General features: G+C 40.1%; 2 protein-coding genes across 5 annotated transcripts in view; one reads left to right on the plus strand and one right to left on the minus strand.

Annotated features, from left to right (window-relative positions):
- Positions 1 to 5960, plus strand: part of LOC124866321 (vacuolar protein sorting-associated protein 13B-like) — a 370362-nt gene extending 364402 nt beyond the window's left edge. Inside the window, exons 64-68 of the mRNA XM_047362057.1 lie at positions 236 to 412; positions 1712 to 1814; positions 3138 to 3306; positions 3397 to 3477; positions 5016 to 5960. Of these exons, the coding sequence (XP_047218013.1) occupies positions 236 to 412; positions 1712 to 1814; positions 3138 to 3306; positions 3397 to 3477; positions 5016 to 5264 (779 nt within the window). The 3' untranslated portion in view covers positions 5265 to 5960. The remainder of the gene's footprint in view (positions 1 to 235; positions 413 to 1711; positions 1815 to 3137; positions 3307 to 3396; positions 3478 to 5015) is intronic.
- Positions 5961 to 5969: 9 nt separating this feature from the next.
- On the minus strand, positions 5970 to 22206 carry LOC124866323 (regulator of G-protein signaling 22). Of its 4 annotated transcripts, none has more exons than XM_047362064.1 (24): positions 22087 to 22206; positions 21968 to 21996; positions 21814 to 21876; positions 21559 to 21741; positions 21395 to 21480; positions 19785 to 19957; positions 19020 to 19578; positions 18725 to 18886; positions 18366 to 18559; positions 18179 to 18285; positions 17499 to 17600; positions 16693 to 16887; positions 15518 to 15610; positions 14957 to 15138; positions 14721 to 14883; positions 13339 to 13503; positions 12542 to 12610; positions 12024 to 12182; positions 10334 to 10513; positions 10084 to 10254; positions 9844 to 9990; positions 6822 to 6921; positions 6329 to 6424; positions 5970 to 6251 (listed from the first exon to the last, which is right to left on the minus strand). In XM_047362064.1, exons 1-24 carry the CDS (start codon positions 22106 to 22108, stop codon positions 6235 to 6237), a joined length of 3417 nt encoding a protein of 1138 aa, XP_047218020.1. In that variant the 5' UTR covers positions 22109 to 22206; the 3' UTR covers positions 5970 to 6234. The 4 variants fall into 4 exon arrangements, with proteins under 4 accessions (XP_047218020.1, XP_047218019.1, XP_047218017.1 ...); XM_047362063.1 differs by having other exon boundaries at positions 5970 to 6248; positions 9844 to 10008; XM_047362061.1 differs by having other exon boundaries at positions 9844 to 10008.
- Positions 22207 to 22490: the final 284 nt, after the last annotated feature.

The raw sequence follows: 22490 nt of genomic DNA on the forward strand, positions 1-22490 counted from the left end.
AATTCCTAGAGTCCAATCATGACTGATCAAACATGAAATGAATGCTTATACATTAACTTTCTGCATAGTAGCTTCTGATTCCTATGTGTCTGAGACCATATGGTGCACTAAATAACCATGATTTTAGCTCCTTCTGTAATCCATACTCACATTTAACAAACCATAGGTTTATTTAGAAGTTTTTTTTAACCAAGTGGATCGTTTTCAAATAAAGGGCTTTTTCTTGTTCTATCAGGAGCCGTAGCAGGCATCGTGGACCAGCCCATGCAAAACTTCCAGAAGAACTGGGAGATGCAGAGCTCAGCTGGGAGCAAAGCCAAGGGGGTCATCTCTGGAGTGGGGAAAGGAATTGTGGGTGTGTTCACGAAGCCCATTGGAGGAGCAGCTGAACTGGTGTCGCAGACTGGATATGGTGAGGACAGCAGGGTTACAGATAACAGCAGTTTAGACATGACTGTTAGCCCCTAACTTCAGGAAACAACAACATATATAGTTAAAATAGTAGAAACGTGATGCATAGTGTGAACATGGCTAGATCCATGTTCAGCGATAGCCTCCTATATGTTTCCAGTCCTAAAGTAAGCCATTCTGTGGTGTTGAATTCAGTTCTGAAAATCTGCTCAAACTCCAGTAAATCGTGAATCTCACTCATGTCATATAAATGTATAATCTGTTATATGCAGATGCCAACTGTAATGTTCTAAACCTACAAGCCTGTTTTTTGGACCACACATTCAGCAGCAAAGGGAAGTTTGGCCTTGGAACAATTTATTTAGCCAAACTCAAGATATGTGAATTATGTATAATGTTCTTAGGAGCCCAAGGCAATAATAAACACATGTCTGAATTAGTGTGTCAGGAAAATCACGTATCCATCAGTGAACGGACAGTCCCTCCGTGCTCTTACATCTCAGCCTCATACAGGAGGCAAGTGTTTATTAAAGCAGGACCCTGGAGAGAGCTGCTGAAAGACCCCCCGACACACACGCTTATGCGCCTAATCATACATGCACAATCACTTGTTCATCCAGGCAGCTTAGCTCTCTGGAGTTACTTAGTGTTTTATTAGGGTGGAGAGCTGGGCTTGGGAGAGGGTCAGACGCTGGTGTGTGTTGGCGCTAACAAGTCTTGGCTACAGCACATAAACCACCAATGAGGTGAACAGCTCCATATAAGCGTGATTCCTCCCCGGAGCCTGGCTCTTATCTGCCTGACCCTCTCAGCTCTACAGATTACAACACATGAAAACAAACTTAAATACAAACACACCCACACACACACTGTGCTGCAGCCAGAAGGTCCAGACGCTGATGCACAGAAACCCACATTCACATGAAACCCTCTCTCTTCTCTCTCTTGTTCCCCCCCCCCCCCCCCCCCCCCCCCCCCAGGGCTGCACAGCATTGTTATGTTGCACTGCAGTGACTTCAGTAATGGAGTCCACTGTGTTTTCTTATGGATCTGCTTTGACTGCTGAGTGACTAGACTGGCTTGTTGCTGCAGTGCTGACAATTAAAGCAAGCTGAAAGAAAACTGACCACATGCTGGGTTATACACCCACTCTGCACACTCAGAATCCTCCTAATTATCCATTTTCCTTTAGGAATGAACTGAATTAATGCTGGAGTAAACCACTGTGGATGTAGTAAACAGAATTTTATATGTCTGTAAAAGGTCTTACACTGATGTTAACTGTCCTTGCTATGTTCAGGGATTCTCCATGGAGCAGGCCTGTGGCAGCTTCCTAAACAGCTTTACCTGCCTGCAGAGGAAAAGTCTGCTCTGGCCTCCAACAGCCACCTGAAATATGTCTGGTATGACCCTGAAGCAACTAAAGAATCTTTTTTCTGCGTCTTTACTTTTGCCCAGCTCCTTATTATAAGTGGGTCATGTGTTTTCATCTCTCCGTTTGTGCTTTTCTTGGTTTCTCTCTAGGAAATGAAGTATTTTTTTCTCCCTTACCCTATGTCATTTCTACTGTTTAGTTTACAAAATTGCTCGAACTTTTTTTCTTTACCTTGAATCCCACACATAGTAGCCAGTCTGCCTTTTCTTGTTCTCATCGAGTCATGTTAAAAGGTTTTCATAAGCACTCAGCCAAAGCCACAAGCTGCAATTGTTGCTATTTAACCCTGAGTCAGTTCAGAGGTGCTTCCTGCTGCCAATGGAAGAGAACATCATTCTGGGTATGAGCTGGAATAGATTGGAGGTTGGTAGATTATCTCTTTATTCAGATTTTATAAAGCAGGACCCAGAGCAAGTTATCTGCTGGTTCTGTTTTGTAAAAGCAGATGTGATCCAAGTAGTAGGATCCAGTGTTTTAAAGGTTCTGGTACAGTTTCACTGAAACATTTAGGAAAGATTTATGAGCAGCCTTTGTAAACAAAAGGTTACCATGGCCTGTTTAAGAAGCCTTTATGACATTTTATGGAGGGATTAGTATGGTTTCCATAGCTATCAAACATTTACTTCTACTAGTCATTGTTGTTTTTAAGCGACCATCAGGGAAAAGTCCAAATTGTTGATACATGCAAACATTCTTCTACAGCTGTCATCAGCTGAGGGGCTTAGTGGCGTGTTTATATATACATCTGATGTTCCCCTGTATTTTATTTGAACCACAAAGCCGTCAAACTGGTTTCCATCAGGCATTCATCACTGACTTTTACAACAACAGGTAGTCCATACTTTTGAGAGCTCTGACTGTGAGCAGTGTAACACTGAGCAGGCCTGAACTGCCAGCTGTGCATGCTTCAACATCTGCTCTGCAATGTGAGCACCTGCCTCCCAAAGTAAACACTGTCAGAGAAACATGACTGAACATACAGAACCGAGCACACACATCTCACTGCTGAACATGTTGAGGTCCGAATCATGCAGAGAGCTATAAAAATAATTAAAATACAGGATGGAAGCAGGCATGAATGGTCACCCACTGGTATGTGTGTGTAATGAAGTCTCCTGGGTTCTTTGTCTAGAAGAGGGAGAGTTATCAGATGTTTGGCTCTACATTGTGTGTACACAGACAGATTGTATGTGAAGGAAGTGCACATTTTGAGCTTTTAATTGGACCATATGGAAAATGAGACTTCTCTAATCATGATGATCCATTCTGTTTGTTCCTGGTATGACTACAGGAAGATGCTGCAGTCTCTGGGGCGCCCTGAGCTCCACATGGCCCTGGAAGTGACTATTGTGAGTGGGTCAGGTCAGGAGTATGCTGGCTGCCTGCTGCTCACCTCGGAGGTGCTGTTCGTGGTCAGCCTCAGCGAGGACACCCAGCAGCAGGCGTTTCCCATCACAGAGGTAAAGAAAATGTAGCTTTCTTGTGAGCCCAGCTTACCTTCTTTGTTTTTGAATCCCTGTGGGACATGTTTAACCTCTCATTCTGTGCAGGTGGAGTGTCAGCAGGAGCCAGAACGGCAGGGTCAACTCACACTCACATTACAGCAGCAGACAGTAACCAGCGACACTGAGGTGAGCCTCACAGCTTGGGAACATGGTGGTCATCAGTAAAACAGAGGTGGAACTCAAAGCATCAAACCTCAACATTTAAACTGATGTTCTCTCTGTCCTTTAATACAAAGCTCATTCACAAGTTAATCTCAACCTCTGGCTGCCTGGTTAACACATGAAGCAAATTTATCAGGTCTAGCTAAAGGTTAATGTAATAGTACTGTATTTGTTGAAATGTGATTGTAAGAAACAATTATGATTATTGAGCGCCCTACCTGTAGTAGAAAGCACTGGGTTTAATCTCATCTCATACATATCCCTATCAAGGAATAATTTAGGATTTTTAAAAGAAAGTTCTGTTAAAAGGAGGTATAGTTTCCATGGATAACTCACTTCTGAGAGGCCATGGCCAAAGCAGATCTCTGCTGTTTTAAAACAGTTTCAAAAAAGAATGCAGGTTTATGTGAACGTTGCTTTAGGAAACACAAAACTATTGTCATGTTTGCATAGACTGAGATTTGGACCGAAGTCAATGAGTATTTACATAGAAAACAAGGAGGCAGTGTCCCACTAAATATCTTCCTGTATGAAACGATGAATGACAACAGAACATGTAGATAGTTGGCTGGGCACCGCCTCTTTCTCCATTTACTGTGTGAATAAAGGTCCAATGCAAACAAGGTTTAAAGGTTCAATAAAATAGCATTTGCACAAAGCACTATGATGTTTTAGAGACTAAAGTTGTTCTGGACAGAAGTTCACTTTATTCTTGGTCCCTCTCAGACTTGCCATCAATGTTGGCCTCTGGGACAACCTAATCTGGATTTATGCTAAATGAAGCTGCTAAGAAAGTTATTCACTGCTGGTAACTGCTTATAACCTTTTAACAGAACCTCACCCTGAAGGATCCCTTTAAGGAGGATGAAAGCAACCTGCTACTCTCAGAAGAGCTCATACATAAGCAGATTTATGCAGTCCAACAATTAAGAACATTTCTCAGCTCTGCGAGCATCCTGCATTTACTATATTTACCCCTCATCTTTAAATTTCCGCTACATACCGTCAGTGATACTATACGTAATCACTGAGGCTGCTGTATATATAATCTGCTGTAATAACTAGTGAAAAGACTAAATGTCTTTTATGAAGATAAGTGGATAACTAACGAACTCCTCTCAGACTCAGCTGGTCAGTTTAGGCCAGCCTCAGAAGATGCAGCAATTTAAACAACCTGCAGAAGGGGTGTGTTATAAAATATCTAATATTACACTTGCTGACACTGTTGGTTAAGTTTAAAGTTGTTTTAGAAGGCAGAAATTTGCTCCTAATCTACCATTGCTCTAAGCAGCTGTTGCCTTCACTCATCATCAGCATTTCTCTCCAATTCTTCCAACTGCAATCACTCTGACTGCTGTCTACTGTGGGTAAGTTAGGTTACTCATGACAACTGCAGGCTAAGCTAAGGGATTATTTTACTGGTATGACAACATACTTAACATAATGGTCAATTATGTATCCTTGATGGCAGAGTTCACAATCATCCATCTGTCCCCCTGTAGGGTGATGGTGTTCGGGAACGTTTGTCAGAGCAGCAGTATCAGCGGCTGGTGGATTATGTGATTCGAGCCTCCCAGTTTCTCTCCCCTTCTCCTGCCTCTCTTCAGCTTCAGCCTCCAGTAACCGTTGCAGAAGCACCACCCTCTGTCACTAAGTGCTACCGCTACATGGTGGATCCTGTTTTTGCCAAGGTGTTTGTTAGTAAGTTCACTATAGTGAAGAACAAAGCTTTACGCATTGGATTTCATTGACCAGGAGTGAAACACACATTAAAGTCTGACATATGTCCCACATTTATTGTATGCCTTAAAACTCCTTCACTCTGTGCTTATTTCCTAAAAGTTAAGTTACCATGTAAAATAAACCTTTTGATGTGATCTTTTCTAACTGGTCACTCATGCCTTAAAGAATAATACTTTCTGATTAAAACAATTATGAAAGGCACATAAAGAAGAATAGGCAGTAAAATCCTTTTATTCGTTTAAGCATGTCAACATACTTATATGAATAAATGCAAACATGTAAGTTCAGATGTTTGAGCATGCAGAGTAGAAAACACTACAGCAGAGTTTAATCCAGTTAGTCGAGTCTGTGAAAAACCTCAGTGTCACCGGCAGAAATGTCAGAGCTTCCTGGAGTCACTTTGATGTTCCACAGTTTGGAGAGTTTCGCTCTACAGAAGCAGCTCTTTGTGTTCACGTCTTGTAAATTGTCCCATGCCAGATTAAAGTGCAATATTAAACATGTTGATGGATCCTAGAGATACCAGCTGTAGACCAAAGGTTTTAAGACAATGTAACATACTTGTTTAATGGAGCCACTGTTGTGTTCATGCCAAACCCTACTGATGCAAACATGTTGCCTTTTTATTGTATCACTGACCTCTACATAAAATGTATTCTGTACATGTAAAACCTAGAAGCCTCTTAATAAAAAAATGACACTGACTTGAAGTGTTCTTTATTTATTTTTTTATTTGCAGCTAAAAAAGGTTCTGTTAGAACCATGAACTTCACTACTTTCACAATTATCATACAAAGTCTGGTCACTCTGGTCATGGTCGATTGTGTTTATGGCCCGGATTGGAAATAATATCATTACATCATACTGTCTTAACCTTCTGCCTTATAATCAAGGTCTCAGTTGAAGGTTCGCTCTCAGATAGCAGTGTCGCTCATCCTCAGTGCCAAAGCCCAAGATTGTCACATGTTGAGTCTCTCTTTATGTTGAATGTTCTGCTGTTGTGAAAAAGAAAAAGTAAAGTTAGTTATATAAAATGACTTCTGCAGGTGTTTTTATTGATGTGTTCACTCACTGTTATGTCTGCTGAACTGTTTAGAGGAGTTATTTGATGGCAGCTGGTAGCTTTGCCTGTTGCTCCCTGACTTGATGCTGCAGTCAGTGAAGGAGTCTAAGCAGAAGAGAAAGGCTTTCTGTGTTTCTACATTTACTTTAGTTTTTAATGTCTAACATGCAACAAGCCACCTTGGTTACATGATGTGCTGTGATACAGGAAGTCCTTCCCACCCACAGCCAACAGCATCTACAACGGCTCTTTGAAGAAACCCTCATAATGAGCTACAACATCATTTAATTTCCCTTTGGGATTAATAAAGTATTGTTGAATTGAATTGAATTACCAAAATCAATTATTCTGTCATATTCAAATTCAAAGCCAGTGTTCTTTATTTCTGTCATTTGGTTTTAGGGGAAACTAACATAATTAGCTATTAATGAATTGGGAAAGTGGCTGTTTATCTTTGCAGTCTGATACCAGGCTTGGAGAAGAGTAAGATGTGTTTGCATACCTGAGGCTGTGGAGAAGGAATCCTCAAGCTGGTTTTGTCTCCTCAGCAGCACCTCCTCCCTGTTCAGAGCTGCCATGTACTTGGAGTATGACCAGAACAGCTGAAGGGAAATGTCAAGACATCAAATCTAATGTGATTTAAAGAGAGGTTCTTTCAGTGGACTAAAGTTTGTGGTCAATATTCTACCAACATCTTTGACTTCATCTGCTCTACAGTATTCACAATACATACCGTTCTACAAACAGTCCTGGTTAATTACTTCCTTCTAGGGTCTTATGTAGCAGTAGTTTTGACAGTTTCCTGCTTTGGTGCATGCAGGTATGTGTTAACACCATGTGAAGAAGGGAATACATCAGCAATAATCTTACAGTAGCAACAGCTGGGTCTTTGGACATGTGTGACCAAAGTAGAAAATCTGGTGAAACCAAACAGCATATGAATACAAACACCTCATACCAAGCATGGTAGCGGGGGCTGCTGATTCTGGTTTGTTTGGCAGCCACAGAGTCTGAGCAGCTTGCAGTCAGTTGATCATGAACTCCTCTGAATTTCAAAGTATTCTAGTGTAAAACTGGAGCCATCTGTCTAACAGCTAATATTGGTTAAGACTGGGTCATGCAGCAGGACAATGATTCCAAACACAGTAGCATATCCTCAGCAGGATTTCATCTCCTCTTGCAGATCAAACATGATGCTACCTGTCCTACTTCATCAGCTATGTGTTTTCATAGTTTTGCCATGATCAGCTTCCCTAGATTCAGCAGTGGTTCCCTCCAGTTTCAAACTTGCTTGAATGACTTCTATGAACCGGTCTCTAAACTTCCTTTCCTTGGCAACGTTTTTAATAAGGCAGTGTCCAGGCCACCTAACTCCACTAAGATGTGTTATATTGCTATGTCTATAACAATGAGCTCTATGAACGGTTCCAAAGCCCTGGACAGTATGTCCAAAACCCAGCTGCTAGGATACTAAAATTAAGCTTTACCAACATAGTGTTGTGCACAAACGCGTCTGTGAGTTGAGTTTAACTTTGCACTGAATGATGTTAGTTTTTAAGTGGGGAACGTCAAGGAAATGCCACTCATCCTGACATAATTTCACGGCACTCTCTTTGTGGTAAACCAAAGATTTTTATGCGGGCAGGAAGCAGGTTTTTTTGCACCTGATTTTTTGTCCTGCGGTATTTAACTGAAAGAACAGAGATGTATTTAATTTACGTGACTGAAGATTTTGTCAGCTAATGTGCCTAAATTAAATCAGGATTTTATTAAAGAGGAACATAGTTATGACCTGAAAAACATGAACAACCTGAATTTATTTAAATTTTATGACTATAGAATTATTTTTAAAAAGTGTAATGAGTGAGTTATTTTGCCCAAGTCAACTTTCATTGTCTGACAGTTAATCACAATTACTGTGACAGCTTAAAGAGCAAAAGAAACTCCTGGTTCTAAGTGACCACAGTTATTGATGTTGCTTGAATAAAATGCTTTTCAGGCAAAATTTATTTTCTGTTGATTAAACTTAAGATATATGAATAGGCAAGCTGTTTTAAAATTTCAGCCATTATAAAATACAGTTTTTGGGAGCAAAGACAGCAGGAGACAATAAAATGGAGTGGCCCTTTTTCCAGTTTGTGAATGACTTTTATATATTCTTTACATTTTATTTTAGATTCAAGTTGAAGCTGTCAACTTAGTTCAAAATATTTAGGTGGTGAACTATGAACAATCTGGTTTCACTGAATTTAGAACTAGTTCTTATTGAGAATGAACTGACTCAACACTGCCAACATATCACCTTCATTCTTATAAGACCCTGTTTAGCCCTGTCTTTTAGTGTTTAACCCAGTCTCTCTCCTAGATATAGCCATAGACTGAGCTAGCTGTGTTTCTCTCCTAGATTAAGCCACTATAGGAGCTAATACTCCCATTAAATCTTTACTTTATTTAACATAGAAAGTACTCCTTGATCAGTGCTTTTTTGTTCTTTTTGTGTCTCTGCTCTGTTCTCTCTAACCCTCAGTCGGTCGTGGCAGATGGCCGCTCACACTGAGCCTGGTTCTGCTGGAGGTTTCTTCCTGTTAAAAGGGAGTTTTTCCTCTCCACTGTCGCTACATGCATGCTCAGTATGAGGGATTGCTGCAAAGTCAACACCAGTGACTGTCCACTGTCTCTACATGCTCATCTGGGAGGAGTGAATGCTGCAAGTCACTGACTGGATGCAATCTGCTGGGTTTCCTTAGATAGAAAAACTTTTAACCAATTGTAATAATAACTGGGCTACTTTGTGCTATAGCTAGGACCAACTGGAATGTATGTAATTAACTTGGAATCTATCAGCATGATTGGATTGAATTTACCTTTTTGTAAAGTGCCTTCAGACATCATGTGTTGTAAATTGGTGCTATACAAGTCTTCACTGCCTGCCTGTCAAGTCCCACATCATTTATAAAATGCTTCTCACTTTCAAATCCCTAAACATCTAGGCCCTCAGTACCTGTCTTACACACAGTTTCAGACGCTTTGATCCAGAGCCATGGATCTACTTTCTGTCCCAAACATCAACCTCTGCAGTTTCAGAGATAAAGCTGAAAATCCCTCCCCAACAGAGAAATTGCATTGAACTTAGCTTTATTTTTGTTTAATATTTGAATAATTCTGTACCTTGATAAACACTAGATCGTTTTATTAAATCCTGATATATAAAACCCTAGAAATGATGATTACTATAAGACTGCAGTCCATAAAGACAGTCTGATTTAGCAGATATCAGTTAAAAACTGCTTGTTCACATTTAACCTCACAAACTTCTCAGATTAATCCAACTAACATCAGGGAGTTTGAATTCAGTAATTCTGGACAAAACACAGCATTTCAGACAGTATCTGTTCTAAGACAGAAAATAATTGGGACTCTGTTTGCAAACACTGAGGAATGATTGATGGAAATGGCTGCATACATACATTTTCTGCAAACACACACAATGTTTCTACTTTAAGAACAGATAAGAAATTTCTCACTGGTTTTGTGGGGGGAGTCATCAGTGCCCCGCTTTGTGATCTCGATCGATTCTTTTCATTTATGCCCTCTTGCTCCAATTCATCATCACTCTTATCCGTCTCATTCTCCTCGTCTCTAAAACAGGACTCTTGTCTCTCCAGTTCCTCCTGTAAAAAAAGGTCAAACTGGACTATTTCAAATTTCAACCTTGCAGTATAATCTTGTTTTTTTTTTTATTACTTTACTTTAATTTTCTTCACCTGTGCTCTTCTTTCATCATTCTCCTCCTCCCTCCGTCTTCGTCTCCGTTCTTTGGCTTTGTATTTAGCTCTCTTCTCCTGCAGCAGGGGAAGAAGCTGCCTTTTGCAGACACCCCTGCTGAGCTCTTGAAATGTAGGCCAAAACTTCAGCAATTCACTGAAGACTGATATCTTGATGAGCAAAAACAAGCATGAAAAATAAAAGATGTTGTCTTTTTGCTATACCTACACACAAACAAGGAAACAGTACCTGTGCCTCTCTGAAGATATAAGGACCGAGCTCATGGCGCTTCTCCAGGATACGCTGAGCCTGATCAGGAGAAATGTCGATCTGCAGAGCGGGCGGCATGGACGAATTGATGAAACAGTTGATGATGGTAGAGACTTTTTGCTGGATGACGGCCAGACTGCTGTGTGAATGACAGAGGTCCTGTATTCAGACAGTAAACAAGGGATGAAAGGTGTAATGCTGCAGGAAAACATTTTTAATTACACTGTACTCACAAAATGTTAGGGATATTTGGCTTTCGGTTGAAATTTATAGAAAACGTAAAAAGTGATATTATATCATGGGGGCATTTAAGTAGAAGCATGCAATGGTGATTTCCCCATCTAAAACAATCTATTGAAACAAAAGCCAACAACAGTGGTGGGTATACTACAACATTGAATGTTAATGTCTCCATAACATGACTTGTACCCTTGAGGATCAGCTACAGCTTGACAGCAACGTCTCATGCTGGTCACAAACTGACTTATTGTCTGCTAAGACATGGTATCCCACTCTTCTTGAAGGTCATTGAGGTTCTGGAGTCCAGAGTTACGGGCTTCTAGACGGTGACTCAGGTGATCCTATGTGTTTTCTATGGGATTCAGGCTTGGAGAAAGTGCAGGCTATTCCATTTGAGGTAGCCCAGTCTCCAGCAGCCAACCCTTAATGATGGGACCTCGATGATCTGGAGCATTGTTGTTCACGAAGATGAAATTAGGACTGTTTTGTTCTTGCATGGGCACAATGACTGGATTAATGATGTTATTTAGGACGTATGGGCTTGTCACTGTGCCATTCACAAAGTGTAGGACAGTTCTGTATTGATCAGACACACCAACCCACACTGTAACACCACCACCAAAGGCTTGTCTGACGACAACAATGTCTGATGCATAAAGCTCTCGACATCTCCAATATCATTAGTGGCCGTCATTCCTGGTCAACATGAATCCACTTTCATCAGAGAACAGCACTGAGGCCCACTGGTCCCTCATCCGGTGTAAATGCTCCCTGGCCCATGCAAGACCATGATGCCTGCGCCTGGTGGTGTGGTAAAGTATCCTAGCAGGTCGTCTAGCACGCAGACCACACTGAAGTAAACAAGTTTCAAATGGTCAGACGTGACACTTGGGTGCTTCTCTCTTCCCTTAAATGTGTCCAGAGTTGAGTGGCATTCATCCTCCGGTTCTGCAGGGCACTGTTCACAATGAAGCAGCCATCAGTCTGGGATGTGGCCATCTGAGAACAACCTGTTTAAAGACTCGCAGTGGTGAGGTACTGTTGATCAATTTTTAGGTTTTGTCTTGGTGTAATGATGTCAAAATATGAGCAGCATAATGAGAACTGTTTAAATATAAACTCTGATTGAACCAGGACATGTATTGGGTTGATTTATGGATCAAACACCTGTTGTGCTGTTAAGATGCTTGTTAAAAAACAGCAAGTAGTGCAAAAAGTACTGAAACATCAGACAACAGTTGGACATGTGCATTCAAACATTTGGAGAAGGTCACATTAAGTTCACCTGTAAAGGTTGTAGTGCATTTCAGGTTCATCCTGAAATTTGACCCGAAAGCTGAATATCCCTACCTTTATGTGAGTAGTATATAGATATATATCAATAAATAGGTATTGACCAACAGAACAGTAGCTTCTGGATGTGGTTTACCTTGTATCTCTGCACCTCCACCCAGAAACGTACATCATTTTCTAGGAAGTCTCCTTTCAGAGAGACAAAGTGCTGGAACTGCTGGCAGGTGGACGGGTCGAGAAGAGTTCTCCGAAACAGCAGGATCTCTTTAGAGCAACTCATCCACAATCTATCAGGCTGAAGACAGGTAGCAATAAAATGAATCAGCTATATTGATAATAGATAAAACATGTTATTTGCCAGTGAAAAAGAGTCACAATTAAGGAGTAAGTTGAAGCCCTTTCTTTAATCATTCTGTCTGCTAATATTTTAGATCTGTAGTGTGCTAAGCTGTTTGAAAAACACTCTTAGGTTTCTTAAAATAAGGTTAGCAATGATTATGCTTTAATATTTCCTGGAGCCTAATGTAGCAGCTATAAAAATGTAACAAAGCTTAAAGCCAATTCTTAAAGAAAATCCCTCATAACAGCTGATCAGAAAACGCCTTATTTCTCCATGTTCATGATATCGGACCTCACAGAAGGATTTCTTCTTACCTTCCAGGCTCCTTTCCTTGCTCTGCTTCGGTAGTAGATGTGCTGTGAGAACCTTTCAGCAGTTTGCCGCTACCACACAGAAACATAAAGGCCAAGAGTCAGAAATGAAGACTTTGAGGAGATGCCTCCCAGATGTCCCTCTGGTGCTCCTCCTCTGGTTGTAACTGCATCCTTCTCTGCTTTGTACCTTTAATCTCATGTGTTTCTGTGGTTTCCAATCCCCTCAGCCGTCTGTCCTCATTTCACTTCTTAAACATCTTTTCCACCCTCACACTCATCTCCCGTTCCAGACTGTAATGCTAAACTACCTCTACCTTTCATTACCTAATGAGAGGATCTGTGTCACTAAACCTTGTAAACTTGATAACATAATGAGGCAGAGCGGCACAATCTGCGGTTTATTTGTTTCCACCTGAAGAAGCAACCTAAGAGAGCAACAAGCCACTGACAGCATTTAGTGGCTGATCCTGTAACCTCAATGTGTGTTCCTCATGATAAACAATAAGAAAAAAGTCCCAGAAAATGTTTCTCAGTTTACATTTTCACCGGCTGCTTGAAGTTCCACTAAAATCTGTGTGCTGTGAATTTCTACACTAAAGGTCACAGGATGCCATCCGCTGGTGGAAAAGAAAATTAATTTAGGACTGATCGACAGATTATAAATGCGTACTGTGTAGTCGGGATACAGAGTGCTTAGGCCCGGCATCAGAATTAATATTTCTTATCAGCAGTTATTGTCAGAAATATTAATGCAGCTGTTTCAAATAAAGCAAAGCGTGAGAAATCAAGGTATCCACCTTTTCCTTGTTTTTCTGTCGCTCACTGAACTCTGTTGTGCAGAGGAACAAAGGCAGCCATGTTTCTTCAATGTGATTCCTGATTATTTCCTGGATTTCCATCACAACTGGGTTTGAGAGGCTTTCTGTCTTCAGCGCCTCCTGTCCACCTGCCGAACGTAGTATCTGCACAGCCAGAAAAGATAACAGAGATGATGGGGGATGTGGCTGCATGTATTCTAGCAGGAATGCTTATTGTAGTTTTTTTACACTACAGAGATTGCATGAAGAACACATGAGAAAGTGTACAAGAGAACTAAACCCATAAAAGATTGCCAGCAGTGAGGAAGCCAACAGAAAATGTCTCCCCTTCCTTACTCCTACTGTGCTCTGCATTATTCCCACAAACTGTTCTCTTCATGTTGTTTTAGTCCTCATATGTTGACCATTTCTTCCTTTCTTATATCTCCTTTATCCTGTTTTTTCTTTTTATTTGGAACAGGCACAGCTGTGCTTGCCCTCATTTACTCTCGTAAGAGTTTTGAAATGAGAACCAGTTGCAGAGTAGGAATCAGGAGATGAAAGAGGGGCATTATGTGACTGAATGACTGAGTGAACGAGTGAAGGGCCAAAGCAGTAAAGCTGTCAGTCTCTCTCCACTGCACACATAGAAGAGAACCAACAGTGAGATATAAGAACAGCTGCCAGAGCCAACCCCTGCAGAGTCAGAAGCATTAGAAATGGCTTTCTAATTCAAAAGCTATTTTAATCATTGTTTTGAAGGCATTTATAGGCTGACGCTGACAAATGACAAACATCTTGCTCCACAGTTTAATTCATGTCAACACAAGTATTTTTTTTTTCGTGAAATAAAACTGAGTAAATTCTGTTTAAATGAAATCAGTCTGAGCATGAAGCATGAGTTAGAGCTGGCATAACAGACTAGGAACCGTTGGAGGTTACAGACAGTAACTGTTTTCTGAGACAAATACTGTCTGGTACCCTTTGGATAAAGCAGCCCAACTGCCACATGCCTCATATACTCATACCACCTTTAGATGTTTTCCTACCTCATTCTATCCTAGAAACTAATAACCTATAAGATAGATTTCATCTTCTAGTCATTGTTGCTGGAGTGGAATTCAAACCATCATCTTGGTCTCATTTTAATTCCAAGCAGGTTGTCATTTCGCTGTTTCTCCTCCAACACTCTGCAGGCACAGCTGCCACCAGGAGGACTGCAGGAAGCCAGAGGAGGAAGACAGCCTCCAGTCTGCATACTGATCGTTAATTAAAGCTCTCAACCCTGTTTGGAACTTTTATGTCACCAGCAGTCTGGTGTAAACGCTCTGTGGATGAAATTCATTTTTAATTATCTTTAAATGAATTAGGTTGACACATACATCATTCTGTTGTTCTGCTGTCGCAGGGCTATCGGGACCAAATAAGTATTTGTTGTTGAGGTACTTGAGAGCAATTTGAGATGACCACTCCTGCCTGATGGTCTTATCCCTCTTAGAAGTCCTCCTGTACTGCTCCAGGTCCAGCCAACACATTAAATGAATACTGCACGGAAACAAAGAAAAACATAATAAATCTCATCTTACTATACCACCTCTCTGCTTGCTACTCCTCTTACCTAGCTTTGTGTTTCTGTAGGAAAGCCATGAAGTGTCCAATCTCATGATGCTGACGAAGTATGGAACCTAAACGATAGCCCTGATAAATTGGAGACACTCTGGACCACGCATCAAGGACTTGAGAACCTTTAGAGAAGTATGGCGATGGAGCAATAGATGAAGGAAAAAACATAGACTTGTTCTGCTCCACATGAGGAAGAGACACGTAAGAGGAAAAAAGGGAGACAGATGGGAAGGACACCATTAGTTGTTGCATGCCTCTAAGGTATTCTGAAGTCAGAGTTTCATCCCTGCTTACACAGTTTCAGGTTTAAAATTCCACACTTTTCTAGAGTCGTCAGTCCTTAATTGAAATATAAATACAAAAGTTCATGAAATCATGGCAGAAATGTATACAGTAGTTTGATTTAAATTTGGAACCAGCAAAAACCGCAGACTGGATGGATGGACAGACAGACGTCCATTCTTATTGAGACCTCGATAATTATGGACGTATAAATATCAGTTCCATACATTTTCAGACTGTGTATGAACCCTTTCACATGTTGATGCTTGCAGACCTGTCTCAGCTGCTGGTCTGACTCCTTGTTTAGCCTCTGGAGTTCTCTGTACTCTGGACTGTCAATGCAGCGCACCTCTTCCTGCACACACACCTGGTCACAAACACAATAACTGGTTATAGATTTGGTTATTTTGTAGGTAGTGGATGTTTACATTTTGATTGAGTTTTTCTGAATATTAAACAGAGGATCGTTATGGCCATTTTACTATGGTTTTATGCTTGTAAGACTTTAAATCATAAAGCCTTTACAGTGCCTTGCAGAAAGTATTCATGCCCCATGCAAACTTTAAAGGTATTTTATTGTTATTTTATGTGATGGATCAACACAAAACACTGTATCATTTTAAAATGAAAGACAAATGACTATTATTACAAATAAAAACCTGAAAAAGGTGGCGTACATCAGTATTCACCCCCCTGAGTCACTACTTTGTAGAACCACCTTTAATTGTAATTACATGTGCACGCCTTGTGTCTTTTATTCTTACACTTTAAAGTGAAGATGGTGTGTTCAGTGTGATATGAAGTTTCAGTTTTCTGTCACACATTTCATCTTGGATGTTTTCCAGAAAGTTAAACGTTGGTCATTTAGTTTGTAGGTTGATGGTCATGTCTTGGTAGGTTTACAGTTGTTCTGTACTCTTTCCTATTTCCAGATGATGGGTTAAAAAGAGCTCAACGAAAAACTCAAAGCTTGGGCTATTGTTTTAGAACCTCATGTTCCTTGATCTTAGTGATTCTGTTTGTTCACTAATGCTTTTTAACAAACGTCTGAGGCCTTCATAGAACAGCTGGATTTATACTTAGAATAATTTACACACAGGTGGTACAGGTGGTTACCAATTAGGTGACTTCTTAAGGAATTTGGATGCACTGGTTTTTATTTAGGGCTATTAGAATTTGCAGAGTTGAAAACAAATGTGTTCCACACTTCAGAAATGAATTAATAATCTCCAAAACCATGTATATTTCTCCACCTTATAATTCTGTGCTACTTTCTCAATATTGAGGCTTAGATTTGTTCTGTAAAACTTGTGGAAAGGTTCAGAGGATATGAATATTTTGCAAGGCACTATAACACTAATAACAGACTAACAACTCTAATCAGAAAGTACAATTACATCACCAAGGATTTCTACCCCCCCAGAAACCATCACGTAATATTTTATCCACCTGCTGGAATGACTCTTTGTCCCCCTTGATCAGCAGTGTCCACGGCTCCAGAAGGATGTCCAGTGCATGTTCTTCCACCCCATTAAACAGCTCCTCAAATGCAGGCAGCATCCTGTTGTACACCTCCATCCTGACTTCCGCGTTAACATTAATGCTCCTCCTGGCGGAGTTGAAGATGTAAGTGGAGTAAAGGAGCTGCAGAGGAGAAGAGATGAGAAAATCTTTTCAAGGGAGAAACATTTTTCTGCAAAACCACAATCACTTTCATCATCACCATTGCTCTCTGCTTTTACAATACCACTTTCTCTCATCAGAGCTGCCATCACACCACATAAATGTCACTCATTTAACCCTCCTGGCCATGGCACTATGGAAATAACAATAAATGTCATCCCTCTGGTGAACTAAAAGTCAACTGAAAAAAGGTTTCCCTGTGATGTGTTCTGGACCGAAACATTCTTCTTCGGTCCTCGGTCCCAGCATGGTCGAGCACAATGGTTCTAGGTGATTGAGCTGGCCCAATAACTGTGGGTGGAACTCATTTGTTTTTATGAGAAATACAATTTCTCCACCTAAAACAGGAGGGGTGAGAGGGAAGAGAGGAGAATGGTGGAGGCTAGGCTACACAAATGAATGGAATATATCAATATAGGGATATAAATGCAAGCTTATGTGTAAATGTAAAAAGAAGGGAGGGATGAATTTACATGTGTTATAATTCATTTTTAAAAATCTTCTTTAAACATTGGATTCATGGTCCTACTAGATGATTATCCATGATGATAGCACACAGAGGATGAGCTGACCTGTGCCTCTCTCTGCACTCTATAGGGGTCCTGTCCATCCTGGCTGAATAGTTTATGGTAGTTCTGCAGGTCTCTCCAGAAGTAAATTGCATTTACCCACAGCTGAAACCACACACACAGACACAAAACGTCACAATAAAATACACGTTTGTAACATCAGCAACATTAGTACATTTTCCCTCCATATATTAGTATTTACAGTATATCTACCATAATATCATCTCATAACAATAATTTAAAATACAAATTATTCACTTTTTAAAATATTTGACAGAAAAACATTTGTTCTGAAAAAAAGCTGTTTCTCCTAAAAACAACGATATAGTCAGGATACAGCTCAATGATACAGTCAAGGTTTTTCAAACAGATAAAAAGTCTTATTCCAATGGCACAAACCCTTTATTTTTACTTTTTGCACAGCTGTTGAAGAAAAGTTGATGCTTTTTGAACAATTGCCCCCTCAATAACATTTTAGTGCTTGAATGGCTCAGTTTTCCTCCAAATCAAATGCAAAAAAATGTTATATGGTGTTTAATGGGCTAATATAATTGGATTAATTTTAAAATAAATCAAAAAGTAAGTTTTCTTTGTGACATGGTACATCCCTTCACTACATGATAACAGCAGGTATCCACAGCACAACCAATGTTTAGTAGAATTTTTCAGTGTTTTGTTTGTACCTGGTTTCCAGAATGTTCACAGAAGTGTGTGAAGTACAGCCCAGTCCGAAACTCGGCTAAGAGACACTGCAGCATCTGCTCCGTTTTTCTTCCAAATGGTAACGGACCTGTTATAAACATCTTATGAAAAGCAGAAACCACAAGGAAACGCTTTATGCATAAATTATTGTATAAAGTTGTAACTTACAATTAATATTAGGGTTAGGGTGAGGAAATGGAGACAAATACACCTCAGGTTTTAGGCCGTGCAGAGATGTTAAGCTACCGCAGGGCTTTCTTCCTGACAGAGGGCAGTAGCAACACGTCTCTGTCCAAAGTCCCACCTGAGGGTAGACATTTGGGACATCCCGAACACACTGGGATGTCCAGAAACGAGGAAGCCTATTGCAAAGATGGAGCAAAACTAGTTTATTGAAGAAAGAGGCAGCTTTTGTATTGTACAACTTTTTAAGCTCTATAGATGGTGTGAAGTGTGTACATTAACTGCCTGCATACTATAAAACAGTCCTGTTTAATGTGAATTGAAATAAATACTGTGAACCACACCAGTAGTTGAGTAGAGGCTCAGTTAGGAGTGCCTGAACCGAGCACAGCTTCTCCTCTGTCCAGCAGGGGGAGGTAGTCAGTCCCATCCTTGAGAGCAGCTCCACATTCAGACAGCTGGGACTGCTGCTCAACAGGTACCGGCTCCTCATTAGAACCAAATACCTGAGAACAGTACTATATCTGATTCCCTTCTTTACATTTTATTTTAAAGACCGCTTTGCTTGACAAAGATGTAGGACAATCTGTTACAATCAGATAAAATACAAAAGGTGTCTGTTGATGTAACAATGTTTACCTGTTTTTTTGCTCAATCTGCTGCATCGCTCTCAGTCTCTCTATATCTATCCACAGATTTAGGAGCTTCTCTGCTGGTGTTCCTTGCAGAAAATCCTTAAACTCATCCAAGCAAGGCCAGTTCTTGTAGCAACAGGTGTCTTGCCAGCACCAAACCACAGGATTTCGTTGGTTCGTGACTCTCCTACCTGTCTCAACCCCTAACGGCTTATCTCTACTCCTCCTTGTATCATTTAGTAATGTCTCTTTCTTCCCGTCCAGTCTTTCTCTGTCTTTATTTGTTGTGTGTTGGATGTTTTGTTTGCCGGTCCTGAAGAGGTTTGACTGGTGTCCAGATTTGCTGACCCACTCAGAGGTTTCAGCCTGTCTCTGTGTGTGCAAAATGTTCACAGCATCTTTAAGCACCTGATTAACCACTTTGTCAGCCAAGTGCTTCAGCTGTTTTTCAGCAACTGTGTTATCACAGGTCATACTGGGACAGTGCGGTTCTCCAGGACCTGCTGACAGGCCAGATGAGCTGTGGAGCACCTGAGTTTGCTCACATTCAAGATCAGAGAAAACTGATGAAGACGAAGAGGAATAAGTAAGTCAATTAATTATGGATTATGATTATTAAGATTAATTATAAGATAGACAACCCTGAAGCTTCTCAACTCTGTATGGATGGTAATTATACTTTGAATGCATATTCAAAATGTCTGTCTTGTTTGTTTCTGGCAGAAAGCTAATTCATTTATTAGGATCTAGTACTAGACCCAAAACCCACCTTGTTTTGCTGATATACTCTCCAGGGAATGTAGAACCTGCAGTGCATTGACATTTTCTTTAAACCAGGAGCGACAATGCAATTCTGAAGCTGAACAAGTGGCTCGATCTGACCAGTTTTTCCTTTCATGGCTACAAAAGTTTGGGTTCCCCTGAAATAAGAGCTTGGTAAGTCTGGAAGAAAAATGAAGATGCATCACCTGTCAGAAAATCTGGTTGCTTAACTTAGAAAACCAACTGACTGTTGCATGTTGCCAGTTTATCACTGGTAGGAAGGTAGGGGTTTGGTCAAATGGCATAAGGAATTAAAGTAACCAAAGAGAAACCGATTGGCAACAAGATATAGAAATTGTGAATACAAAATCATCTCTTTATTTTTCATAAGATTTGTAATTGATTTTTCCAACTTTATAATTAGTATCATAAGAGCAAGCAAGCTGAAGGCAATTCAAACGATGTTAAAATAGTTTATGCATTGATTTTCATGCTAGTATGGAGCTAAGCAATTTAAAAGCAAGCTTATTTCTATTTTTAATGCAGTGCAAATTGTTTGGTTGTAATATTAATGAAACAAGACTGAAACAACTGACGAATGGTTTTCGTGTGTAGGTTAGAATAACAAAAATGATTTTTATATGATAAATGCCAGAAAAATCATTTTTTATGACTTTCTTCAAAGTCAGAGCTTTACAGACTCCAAGGCTACTATGACTTTAAACAGTTTGGGAAAGCCTAGATGATGTCATGGCTTTGTTACAGTAACTTCTGATAGGTTCTTTCACAACATTACATTACAGACACACCTTTAGATGTATTTTATGGCATTATCTCAAAAAAACTGCTTCTTTAATGAGAAAATCAAAAGAAATTAGCTCAGATATCTGGAGAAACAAAGTGGACTTCCACAAGTTGGGTTCAGGCTTGTATACAATGCATGAAGGTGCCATGCTCATCTACTCCAACAAATAAATGCAACAATAAGTAGCATGAGAAGGTTCTAGAGCAAAAGACCCTGTGAAGAATAGTACTGAGCTGCTGGAAGGCAACTTGGAGAAGAAGAAGCCTTTACTGCAACATAAAACCCCAAAAAACAGTTTGCAAATACACTTAGGGACATTTCATGACATGTGGTCTAATGAAATTAATATTGAAGTATTTGGCCAGGATAACAAAAGTTACATTTGGAGGAAAACATGGGTAAAATTCCAAGCCTGAGAACAACTTTCTAAATATCAAGCATGGTTGTGGCAGCATGGTGTTGTGGGGATGTTCTGCTGCAGGAGGACTAACCCAATTCAAAATAAAATTTCCTTCATGGAGAAAGAACATTGTGTGGAAATACTGAGACAAAGTATTTTGAAGTGACCATCATACAGCACTGATCCCAGTCCCGCAGAACATACATGGGCAGAGCTGAAAAGGTGTGTGAGGCGGCCTATAAACCCGGCCCAATTAAAGGCAATGCAACCAAATATTAAGTACATTTTAGCAAGAAATGATTTTAGTTCTTATTATCCCAAAACAGGAAATGTTCCTATTTAATATAAATGAGAAAAGGGGTTGTCTTATTATACAGTGTATGTAAACACGTCAATCTCCACTATATAGTACCTGTATTCATGGTAGCAGTCACTCTGGAGGAAAAAGGGCAATCTTTTTCCTTTAATCCACCGAATTCCTTCCTTCTTATCAAGGCTCTGCAAAGAGGGAGACATTCCTCAAACCATGTCTGATATCTCTACTTCAACTGTTTTCTCAAACCATTTCTTTCTTACACAGACAGAGTAATGGTTGTCTGGTGGTGGCATACAGGAAAACCCAGCAAGGTCACCAGACACCAGAAGGTTTTTATTGAGTTTCAGGGCAGTTGTGATTCTTTTGGAGACAAGCTGAGCTGCTCCATTCACCACCTCAAAAAGCCCAGATTCCTGATTGTACACCAAGGCCTCTGAGAAAGACTGAGAAAATATTGGGCATCAGGAGAGGTTTTTGTATGTTAGTATTTATATGTGTGTATGTGCCGATATTACCGGCAGACGTAAGAACTCGTTGAAGTAGTAAACCAGTACACTATCAGACGCCAGATAGCTCTCCTGTAAAAATACCAAATACTTAATAAAACAAAGCACAATTCTACTAAATATTAACCATCACTCACTAAAAAATGACAAAACTTGTACTCACAATGTTTTCATCAGTAAGATGGGGGATTTCTTAAAATGGAAAGAAAAAGTTCCAATTTACTATAATGGTCCATTAAAAATATCCTGTTCGGGGTGAAAAGTATAAGATTCTGCTCTTACCAGCTGAAGTAACTTCACACATTGTTCATCTTAAAAATTCAGGGTCTCTTCTAGATTTTCTAAGCACAAGGAAAAGCAGTCACCTTTAAACTGGTTCTGTAGGGTAACTGCAAACAGTCCAGGTTGCTATGGACTCATTTTCAAAACAAGAGGACTGTAAAAGTTTAACTAGAGGAACAGAAGCCAGAGTCATTTCCTCTATGGTGCATCTAGGTTACTTAATGCTCCAAGGGGGAAAAACAACTTTTAACATTACTTTTTAAAGTTAAAATCACTTGCATATAAGAAAATACTCAGGACATTGTTGCAGTTCACATTTGAGAGCATTAGAGGGCACCAAACCATAATGATCTAATTACTCAAATGACAAAAGAACCCAACAAAAAAAAAGTGACACATTTTTT

The sequence above is a fragment of the Girardinichthys multiradiatus genome, chromosome 3 (genome assembly GCF_021462225.1).
Source record: "Girardinichthys multiradiatus isolate DD_20200921_A chromosome 3, DD_fGirMul_XY1, whole genome shotgun sequence".
Taxonomy (NCBI): Eukaryota; Metazoa; Chordata; class Actinopteri; order Cyprinodontiformes; family Goodeidae; genus Girardinichthys; species Girardinichthys multiradiatus.

Coding starts and splice junctions, on each gene's coding strand:
- LOC124866323 (XM_047362061.1), bottom strand. CDS start 22,108: ATGTGTGAAGTTACTTCAGCTG. Junction 18,286..18,365: donor CCCTAACCCTAATATTAATT/GTAAGTTACAAC, acceptor TGTTTATAACAG/GTCCGTTACCATTTGGAAGA. Junction 10,009..10,083: donor ATGATGAAAGAAGAGCACAG/GTGAAGAAAATT, acceptor GAAATAGTCCAG/TTTGACCTTTTTTTACAGGA.